The sequence below is a fragment of the Terrapene carolina genome, unplaced genomic scaffold (assembly GCF_002925995.2).
Source record: "Terrapene carolina triunguis isolate 2854851 unplaced genomic scaffold, T_m_triunguis-2.0 Scaffold262, whole genome shotgun sequence".
In the NCBI taxonomy this organism is placed as follows: Eukaryota; Metazoa; Chordata; order Testudines; family Emydidae; genus Terrapene; species Terrapene triunguis.
In genome coordinates this window covers 333,139-344,561 of record NW_020664613.1, presented here as the reverse complement: position 1 = coordinate 344,561, position 11,423 = coordinate 333,139, and the positions used below count along the sequence as shown (strand labels likewise).

Sequence of the window (11,423 nt, the reverse complement as noted above, 5' to 3'; positions counted from 1 at the left end):
GTTCTGTTTTAAATAAATGTTTACATGTTTACAGCACTTACTGCTTGATCCTTCCCCTGATTCTGTGTCCGGGGTAAGGGATGGGGACGGTTGGTACGGGATCTCGGTAAGGGTGATGAAGAGCTCCTGGCTGTCGGGGAAATCAGCGGTGCCAGCGCTGTCGACTGCCTCGTCCTCTTCATCTTCCCCGTCCGCTAACATGTCTGACGAGGAACCGGCCGCGGACAATATCCCATCCTCGGAGTCCACGGTCAGGGGTGGGGTAGTGGTGGCGGCCGCTCCCAGGATGGAATGCAGTGCCTCGTAGAAACGGGATGTGTGGGGCTGGGATCCGGAGCGTCCGTTAGCCTCTTTGGTTTTTTGGTAGCCTTGTCTCAGCTCCTTGATTTTCACGCGGCACTGCGTTGCATCCCGGCTGTAGCCTCTCTCTGCCATGGCTTTGGAGATCTTCTCGTAGATCTTAGCATTCCTTCTTTTGGAGCGCAGCTCTGAAAGCACGGACTCATCGCCCCACACTGCGATGAGATCCAAGACTTCCCGATCAGTCCATGCTGGGGCCCTCTTTCTATTGGATTGCACGGCCATCTCTGCTGGAGAGCTCTGCATAGTTGCCACTGCTGCTGAGCTCCCCTCGATGTCCAAAGAGGAACTGAGATTCAAACTGCCCAGACAGGAAAATGAAAATGAATTCAAATTTTCCCGGGGGTGTGGCTGGTCAGAGCATCCGAGCTCGGACTGCTGTCCAGAGCGTCAACAGAGTGGTGCACTGTGGGATAGCTCCCGGAGCTATTACCGTCGATTTCCATCCACACCTAGCCTAATTCGATATGGCCATGTCGAATTTAGCGCTAATCCTCTCGTTGGGGAGGATTACAGAAATCGATTTAAAGAGAGCTTTATGTCGAACTAAATGGCTTCCTGGTGTGGACGGGTGCAGGGTTAATTCGATATAACGGCGCTAAAGTCGACATAAAAGCCTAGTGTAGACCAGGCCTAAGCTTTTCATCGGTATTGTCTCTTGCCATCTGTCCTGAGCTTCCATCTGCATCAGGCTAGGAATTGGGATCCCTGTCTGTCATTCCATCCCTGAAGACTTCCACTGAAGCCCCCTCGTGACAATATTCAAGACTTGGCATAAGGCTTTTCTGTTGGGTCAGGGCACCATTTTTTCACTCCCATGCTCACTAGCTCTCCAGTTTTTTGAGGGAATGTCTGGGTTTTTAACATGGCGTGGGTTTAACTTTTTGTTAGTGTACACATCATCCGAGATCTGGGCGCTCTATAAATTAATAATCTCTGTTGCTGCTGTTCCCCTGCAACACCCGCCATCATCCATTAGCACTCCAGTGGACAGCTGGTGTGCTCTGCCAAAATACCTGGCAAATTCAGCAGTAGTGAAATAGTTAAAGGTATTGGGACATCGTCAAATTTTTGACTACTAATTGTTTCCAGATGACATAATAAAGTCTACTAAATAAAATATAATCCGGAAAGGACAGGTATAAGTTGAAAACACAGAGGGATGTGTTTTTAAATTGGGGCAAGGCACCAGTCTCCAATTAAAGTCAGTGAGATCTGGTGTCTGAAAGGATCATAGAACAGAGGTTCATCTGTGAGCCATTGCTAGAGGTTTATCTAGTCTAGCTGTAAATGTCTAGGCCTTGCTTAGAAATTGTGCCCCTAGTAAACAAGCGGCTTGAAAGCAAGATGTTGCAGTTTTTCTTCTTTGTGGATGATTGATTCCTAAACTGTAAATTTAAAAATATACTATCTGTGAAATTGGCAGAAGATTTCTCTTGGTTCCCTAAAATTTGCAGCTCCCAAGTGATTTTCAAAACAAGGTAGTTAGGCTCCTAGTGTAATAGTGCGGGTGACCGTCTCCTGGGAGAGAGATGTTTGTAAAGCAGCACAAAAAGAGATTGATGATGATTTTTTTTTTTATTTGGAGCCCTTTACTCTCCTTATGTTTTCTGGTGTCTACAGATTCTTAACTGCTGTCTCTGACATGAGTTGGTTCCTGGCATTCAGACAGATGATTACATGGGCATATTTTCTCCAAGATTTCCTTTATTCCGCTTTCTAATCTTATTTTATGTTTATGAGGAGGATGAACTTTCTGAGTCATATATACAGTTCTCTCTTATTAATTTACCTGGCTGTTAACTGTTTAGTATTAGTAGAATTTTTCTTTCTCTCTCTCTTTGTCCTCCCTCACCTTCCAGCCTATGTTTCATCTATTTGTGTATTTTTCCACTTTTGCTGCTTTGGCACCACTGTGTGTCTGTGCCCATGTATCAGTTCTCCACCATTCTTCCTCATATTTCATCTAGTGAACACAGGATTTTCAACAGTGGCTATTGATTTTGGGTCAGCTCAGTTTTGGGATACCTATGTGGAGGGCCTGATTTTCAGAGGGAAGTTTCAGACAGTGCTGAGCAAATACCTTTTAAGGCATATCCGTTTGAACACCAAAAAACTGAAGCATCCCCCCAAAATCGCTGGTAATTTTTGAAAATCTTGGCCATTGAATACACACTGGGCCTGAGTCTCTACTCTTTTACACCATTTTACACTGCTGTGACTACATTGACTTCAGCAGAGGCACACTGATGTAAAACTGCTGTAATGCATGCAGCAGAGAATTAGCTCCATCCTCTCTGGAAAGAGGGAATTTTTCTTATCCTTTGAACTAATGCCTCACATACAGTTTACACATTTTTACAAATAGACATCATCAGGGCTTAAATTCTCTTAGAGTTTCTGGGAGGCCCCCCACCCTTGCTATACGAACTTCTGAGGGTTGAAAATATTTACTGGAGCTCCGCTCCAGACAGCTCCGATTGAATTTAAGCCCTGGACATCATCCTCAATTGATTTACTTTATTCAGCATCTCTGCCTAATATTCACAGTATGCAGCCTGGGAAGGTTAAGTATGCATGTGAATTACAACTTCGTGGCCTCTTTATGACCAGCCTGTGGACAAATGTCTGCAAATGGATAACATGATGTGATCTCTTCAGCTATGTGTTTACTCTGTTTTACTGTCTGTGAGTGATCGTAATGTAAATCACTAAAAGCAAAAAATAGATGAGCAAACTGAACGCTAGTAATGTGGGGCTTTCTATTAGCTAAACACTGACGGTGTGTAAGGAGAAGGATATAAATATGCAAACGATATCTGCATTTCCTCTTTTCTTTCCTCCTTACCCCCCTATACCCCCCCCTGCTCCCTCCTGCTTGCACTGACTTACTGTACATGCAGTTTAACTTGTGCTGCAACGGAAGGGGAATATTAAAAGCAATCTAGCTAGGCTCTCTTCGTCTGCTTGTATACAACAATTGGAAATACGTACTCCCATTATAACACACCAGACTCTACTATCCTACAATGGACTATGGTACTGATGAGTGACTAGGAAAATGTATATTAACTGAATTGCATTTTGTGCTGTGCAGGTGGCAAACTGTTTAACCAGAACAGAGATATTATGGGTTGACTTTGCTTAAGAGCTTGACTGTTGAGCAGCTGGCCATGGTTCTTTTTTTGTAACTAAATTAATAATATATAACTTTTTTATTAAGTCACAGATTGCCTTGTTCCACGTGTTGAAGATGCAGAGGTTCATAACAAGACATACAGGACTGGAGATAAGTTAATAATCAGTTGTCATGAAGGATTCCAGATCCGTTACCCCGACTTAGACAACATGGTTTCAATATGTCAAGATGATGGAATGTGGGATAATCTGCCCATTTGTCAAGGTATAGTACCCCAGAACACCTTATTTTATAGCTCTTACACCTTGTAATCCTTTACCAGCACTTTTTTCTGCGGCTAAAGAGGATAGCAATAAGCTGATAGATCCAGTTGTACAGTATTTCTACAAAGGCTTTTGGATTTGCTCGTCCCTATTATTCGCTGTTGGAAGTAAAATTCCACATTCCAGCATAGCTTTATTTTAAAATATGTTAAATGTTACTTTTTGCTAGTCTAAAATCTGAGGCAGGCATCTCCTTTTTTTAATGAAACAGGTTGAAATTCACCCCTGTTAGGTCAGCACAAGGCCCTTTGGACCACCTAAACCTGTGCACTACTTCATTTAGTGAAAGAATTAGGTTTGTTTTTTTTACTGCTTTTCGCTTCGTTAGCCCTGCAGAGCTGATGCAACTAGGAGAGAACAAGTTAGAGTCTATTCCATCTTGTGCATTATCAACTGAATGGTTCACCAGGTTTTAAATCAGTTACACCCATGGATACTGACTGAACACTGTCCAGTTGCACAGGGCCTAATTTGGCCAGCAGAGCCATTAGTGCTAGTGACGGTGTATGAGAAGGAGACAGCTTGAGTTTGTCTAGACTTGAGAAGAGTGATTGAGGCTAGGCTGCCATTAGTGGGCATGTGTTAAATACCCTGATCTAACCCCAACCCTTTTCTCTTGTATGGCCACAGATTAGCACCTTTAACCTCAATTTAGCTAGTTGAGGTTGATCCTAGGGTCCCCTGGGGTTAGTCTTGACCATTTTAGTCAAGACAAAAGGTGTTAACCTGCGTCTGCACCAAGGGAAAGGTTAGGATTGGCTAACCTTGACCTCTTTTCCTTATCTAGACAGGTCTTCTGTGTGTAATACAATTTAGAAAGTATACTGTCATTTTGGGTTTGGACGTGAGAGTGCTGAGCCCGCTTTGAGTTGAAATCCAATGTGAATCACAGATGCCCATCCCCTTTCAAGTTATTTCCATACATTTGGAACACATCTGGAAATGCAGTAATGAACTATTGTATTTTTAATGGCGTTGGGGATTGCAGAAAGCATTGAACATTAAGACTTGTCAGCATGGTGCATGTGTATTTTTTGTCAGTTTGATAGTTCCTATTATTCTGTAAATCTTTTTTAAAATGCAGGGAGAGCAGAAAAATAATCAAATTTCACTTAACAGACGGTTCCTAAATATGCTGTGGCCAAATAGAAGATAAAACAAGACCCTGAGTGATTAATTCTGGCTTTATTTTTTTTTTAATTTAACATGCCGCAGAGTCTCTACATATTTCACAAAGAAAGGTCTGATAGCTGCCATGTGGCACCAGCATGTTGAAGTTGGGCAACTGCCATAGCCCAATATTGCTTTGCACATATCTTAGAGATTAAATAAATTGTATCTGTAGATGCTAGCAGAAAAAGCAGAACCCTTAAGAAAATCACCTTTTCCAGTCAAAATGGTGAATGCACTTTGCACCTTCGCATGCTGGTGCAAGGGGCATTTGTGTGTAGTGGTTTTAAGTGCCCCTGCCATTTTTAAACAAACAATGACAGACTCAAACACTATTTGTTTTGCACTTAAGGGACTTGCTCACACAGTTTACAGGTGGAATTTTTCTGGGCTATTATTCAGATGAGCAGTAGTATCCATTGCTTTCCTCCAGTGTGATATCAAAGCCATGGAACAGAAGACAACTGCTGCTACACACACCTCAGCTGCAGTGGATTGATAGCGCTTCCTAAACACACACCTCAGTTCTCCTCCTGCTTAATTCAACATTAACCACATTTTAAAAGTAAATTTAGTGCAAGTAAGCGGTATGAAATCTGGTATCTACGAAACAGGTACAGAACAGGCAATCACAGTGCAGGCTTCCTTACGTTGCTCTCCAGTGGTTCTCAAGTCTTGTTGTGGAGTTAGCAGCTGTTCCAGGTGCCTCCGGTCTGTTAGGATTGCCATCATGAGTGCTAAATATGAGGTGAGCACTTGTCCACTAGGACATGGACCACCAGCTCATTTTAGATAGCCCACCAATTACTGTGGACCTGATTCTCATTACACTAAGGCCCCTTTCAAGTTGTCAGAGCAGTGTAAAGAGGTCTTGGTGTAAATGAGAAATGGGCCCAATGATTTTAGGCATTAGACAGTACTGGAATGGATTTAAGTTAACTAGACATAAATGGCTTTGTTTTCTAATACCAACCCCCTCTACTCCTTTATTTTTTATTTTTTTTTTGCCAAGTTAGCAATTTTAGCAAAGGAAAAAAACAGTGAAAAATTGTTAGAGTAGATAAAGTTAATTTGTTTAAAAATAGGGGGAAATGTATATGACCTTCTAATTATATTTTTGGGTGAGCGAAGCTGAGCCTGGTAACTAAGGCCCAGATCCTCAAAGGTATTTTGGTGCCCAACTCCGATAGATTTCAGTTAGGTGCCTAAATACCTTTGATGATCAGGGCCTAGATGGCAACAAACCTTAAGTGCAAAGCATAAGTGTGGCCCATAAATCTGATCACATCTGACTTTGGGGATACCTGCCCTGGAGCTGGAGGTGTGACTGTCAGTCCAAGTAGACATACCTCTGCTAGCTCTGATTGATCGAGTACGCTAAAAATAGAAGCGTCGCTGTGATGGCACAAGCAGTAAGATAGGCTAGCCGCCTGAGTATGATTCCATCTAAGATGTGTCCTCAGGGCAGCCAGCACCTTCCACCACTTGCGCTGCTGTGGCTACACTTCTATTTTTAGGGTGCTAGTTCAATCAAAGCTAGCATTGGTATGTCTACCCGAGTTGCAATTACACCTTCAGCTCCAGTGTAAGCATACCCTTCACGAGTGCATTTGTCTGATGTGTAATTTTGGGCTGATTTTGGAAAACACACTCCCTAGTTGCTGAGTGACAGGATTTTAAAGGGAAAAAAGTTTGCTGGATCACTAAGAATTGTGAACCGCTGGACGATGCCACCCTCTTTCTTGTTTTTTAAGATGAATTCTTGTGGAATTAAAGTTTCCATGCTTCTGGTGAAAATGGGAGGCTCCTTGTTTCTGGATAGACCTTCATTTAACTGTACCAGAAGATTGATTTTTTTTTTCATACTTTTTTATATACTGTGCTCTGTGAAACTTACATTTTGGAGGGGTCCTCCCTCCAAACTCTCTTGCCTCCAGAAATGGGAGACCGTCTTTCTGTGAACCCCAGATTAAATGTCTGAGGAAAGGGCAGGTTAAATTTACTATAGCGCTGTGAACTGGGTGCTCATATGTAATATGATTTTCTGCACGTCATGTACAGTCACATAAGGAATTATAACCAGGCTTTAATACTACATTTCACAATGTACTTTTAAAATTTGCACTTACGCAGTGGTCCTTTGGGGCCCGTGCATCGGAGCTCTGTCATCTTTATCTGGAAATCCAAACAAAACCTTGTCTGAACTTAGTCACGTAGGACCAGATTGTCAAACGTATTTATTTAGGTGTCTTCAGATGCATATACACACTTAGTGGGATTTTTAAAGCACCTACTGAAAATCTCACTAGATGCCTACCTTCTTCTTTAGGGGTGTAAATACCTTTAGAAATCTGGCCAAGAAGCCAAATTCACCCTGGTATAATTCCATTGAAGGTAAACTTACCCCATTTAATAGTCTGGACTCTTTGCCTGCAGAAGTGCATGTGTTTTATATTTGGTACATAAGAGGAGGTAATAGCCAATAAATAGGGCGATTGTGGCTCTATTTGAGCAAAGGGGATTCATGAACTAGTAAAACTACTATTAAAAGCCGTTGTGCTGAGAACATGCTGCAACAGGTTTCCGTCCTCTCTCCCCCTCCCCCAATGGCCAGTGCCCTGAATTATTCTCTGCCTTTGGATTAGTTAGAAGCTGTTTCTTTAAAGTGGTGGCTTGGCATCTCAAGAAAAGGGAGTTGAAGGTACCCAGCACTTTGCAAGATGTACTCAAATTGGAAGATCTGTCCTGTAGCTTTTATTTTGATAAAGTACGACTTTAATTTTTTACAGTTTGTCTAACAAGGCTTGAAATTATGGGAATCCATGTGACCTTCCTTCTGGAATTCCTGATAGTGACAAGAGGCCTATTAACGGTGGTTATTGCCACAACAAACAGCTTCTATTAGTCTCATAAATTTTCATAAGGCTTTTTTCATTCCCAGATTGCTAATCATCGTTCCTCAAAATCATTGCAAGCTAAAAATCAACACCATTAGTCATTACCAAGAGGGTCATTTTTTAAGGCAGTGAGCAAAATAATTCTAGTTTATTTTAGTACACAACTTGAAATCTCAAGTCTCAATATCCACTCAGAACATTGTTTGCACACATGTGAATCAAATATTAGAAAGTCGTGAGTGATCATGTAGTGAATTTCCTTTTAGTCCAAATGTCATCTCATTTGTGAAGCCAACTGCTGTCAATTCCCCCTCTAGGGTGCCAAAATTACAAAGTCTGCCTGGAGTTAATCACTCTGGGCCAAATTCATCCCTGGTGTAACTCCACTGAAGGTAAATTTGTCCCTTTCTAGATTGGCTGTGGCCACTGTTCTCAAAAATGACTGATGAGTTTAGGTGCCTCCATTTTTGGGTGCCCAATCTGAAACACCTTGAAGGGCCTGATTTCTGGAAGGTGAGCTCACTGAGCACTTTCTGAAAATCCAACTCCTCTAAACTATCTCAAATTGGGGTCCCAAAATCACTACTCATGTTTGAAATCTTGGCCTCTTTTGCTGCTCTGCACATCTCGTAACAGCATCAGTTTCAGTATTAAACATAACCTCTGTGACTGCCTGTTTGAGGAGAGGAATAAAACCCCTGGTTTTGTATAAGTGACAGTCTTTGTTTATTAAGGATTCCATCTCATAATAAGTGACAACTGCTAATCCGGTGAATGTGTGGGTGTGCAAAACAAAACATTGCAATTGTCATTAATGCTATGTTGGATTTGCAGAGGATATATCTTATCTTGGCAGAATGTGTGGGCTAAGCAATAAAAGAACTTGAAATGAGGTAATGACAATCTCTCTCTTAGATGCTCAATTAAGTAGGAATGCCATTCACTGTGGGGAGGATGGGAAATATTGTGCTTCTCAACTTGGGAACCATAATCAACATGTGCAACATGTGTTACAATGACTAAGACAAGCGCCTCATAATAAAAGATACCTTCCTCTTCTTAATTTGCAGGTTGCCTGAGGCCATTGGTTCTTCCTCATAGTTACATTAACATATCTGAGTTCGAGTCCTCCTTCCCAGTAGGAACAGTGGTATATTATCAGTGCTTTCCTGGATATAAACTAAAGGGGACAAAGTTCCTTGAGTGCATGTATAACCTTATCTGGTCACATAGCTCACCTAGGTGCCTTGATGTGGAAGGTAAAACAGCTTATTTGTTTGTTTTTAATTTTGGACAATTTAACATGATATATTTTATTTGAATTTAGGGCTACAATTTTTAGCTCCATTTTGCCCACTGCCTCCTGAGGACATACAAAGTGCATCCATTCAAGTTCCTGTTTTGTTGTATGTATACTGTGTAATCTGGAACATCGCATAGCTTAATTGTTAAAGTTACTTACATAATGTTTGCTCTTTCGGTATCGTAATCATAATAGCTGAAGATTGTAACAACGAAGACGGTTAGTTTTTAGATTTTAAGTATAAACAATGTAATCTGCTGTCTTTCTAATGAAATGCTGAGAAAGTTAATGAATCTATATTCACATAAGGACAGCCTGAGTAGCTGAAAATTTCAGCACCATACCATTCTGAACTAAAAGCATTTGTAAATACTATTAAGTATCAAGTTTCATTTCAGCCTGCATGCCAGGTGTATGCACAATCTAATACTGCATGATTTTGCATTAAGAATATTGGATGTACTACCCAAAAGTACTGGAGTGTTTCTTATTTTTAATTAGCAGTCTGGTTTCCAAAATTCTAAAAGGGCTTTGCAGTGTAAGGGTTCCACCTACAGGAACTGATTTTCTGATCTAACATCCTAGAAATTTAACCACAAAACAGCCCTGCATAAATCATCTTTCTTTTTATTTTTTGTAGTACATGTAATACAGTGTTACAGATAAAATTATTAGAAAGAGAGACTGCCTGTCAGATACCATAAAAGAAATTACAAAATGAAGCAGGATAAGCCAGAAGAAAGCCTGTGTGTTAGATAGGAGCATTAAAACACACAAACGTACGAAACTGAAAATTTTGTGTGTGTCATTTCCCTGTGCTCACTTAACACAGATGACAGTCTGAACTGCCTCTTCCAGCTCTTGTCAAAGTACTTAGCAAAACTCCCATTGACTTTAATGGGGGCATGGATCATTTGTATTATATTAGCACCTAGAGCTCCATTGTGGAAGGCTTCTTAAAAGTATACCAAGAGTATGAGAGAATCCCTGCCCTGAAGATTTTGCAGTCTAAATAGACATGACAAAGAAAGGGTGGGAGGAGAGGCAAAGTAGTATTATCCCCAATTCACGGATGGGGAACTGAGACAGAGATTAAGTGCCTTGCCCAGGGTCATACAGGAAGTTTGTGGCAGAGTGATGAATTGAACCTAAACCTCCTGAGTCCTGATCCAGTCCTTTAATCACAAGCTCATCCTTCCTCATGATCACTTTTGGCACAGGGCTTGTTGTTCTGTTGTAACATTAAGACCAATTTTTTTCCTGGTGATTACTTGTAGAAACCCCATATATAAGGTGATGTACGATCTGAAACGTTTGTGGTTTGTCTAAGAATGGGTTATTTTGACTTTAGGTCCTTTCTGTTTCCATATGGGTAGGACAGAGTCTTATAGCTGACAACTCCATTTCTCAGGTGTCATGTGGGACTGGTGTAACTGGAACACACAGAACTTGTAAAGTTCCATCCAGCACCTGTAAATCAACTTTAGGTATTCACATTTGAAAATGTTGGCCTAAGTGACTTATTCAAGAAGCATCAGACTTCAGGGGTCCTGTCTCCCATCCATTATAACCTCCCAGATCCTTTTCAGCAGTACTGCCACTTAGCCAGTTATTCCCCATTTTGTAGCTATGCATTTGATCTTTCCTTCCAAAGTGAAATACTTTGCACTTGTCTTTATTGACTTTCATATTGTTGATTTCAGACCAATTCTTCAATTTTGTCAAGGTCCTTTTGAATTCTAATCCTGTCCTCCCAAGTGCTTGCAACCTCTCCCAGCTTGGTTTCATCTGCAGATTTTATAAGCATACTCTCCACTCCATAATCCAAGTCATTTAATGAAAATATTGAATAGTACCAGACCCAGGACAGACATATGCAGGACCCCACAAGAGAACCCTCCCAGTTTGACGGCACACTATTGATAACTACTTTGAGTACAGTCTTTCAACCAGTTGAGCACCCACTTTATAGTAATTTAATCTTGACCACACTTCCCTAATTCACTTACAAGAACGTCATGTGGAACTGTGTCAAAAGCCTTACTAAAATAAGATCCCTCACATCTATTGTTCTCCTCCCCCTGCCCCCCACCTACTAGGCCGGTAACCCTGATGAAGGAAATTAGATTGATTTGTCATGATTTGTTCTTGACAAATCCATGCTGGCTCTTCCTTATAATCCTGTTATCCTCCAGGTGCTTACAAATTGATTGTTTAATAATTTGTTCCAG

The 11,423-nt window shown here is 41.1% G+C and overlaps 1 protein-coding gene across 1 annotated transcript in view; it reads left to right on the top strand.

The window, feature by feature from the left end:
• The window catches only part of SUSD4 (sushi domain containing 4), a 108,591-nt gene that overhangs the window by 77,118 nt on the left and 20,050 nt on the right, over window positions 1-11,423 (top strand). The window contains exons 4-5 of the mRNA XM_024199660.3: window positions 3,590-3,763; window positions 8,960-9,148. Of these exons, the coding sequence (XP_024055428.2) occupies window positions 3,590-3,763; window positions 8,960-9,148 (363 nt within the window). The remainder of the gene's footprint in view (window positions 1-3,589; window positions 3,764-8,959; window positions 9,149-11,423) is intronic.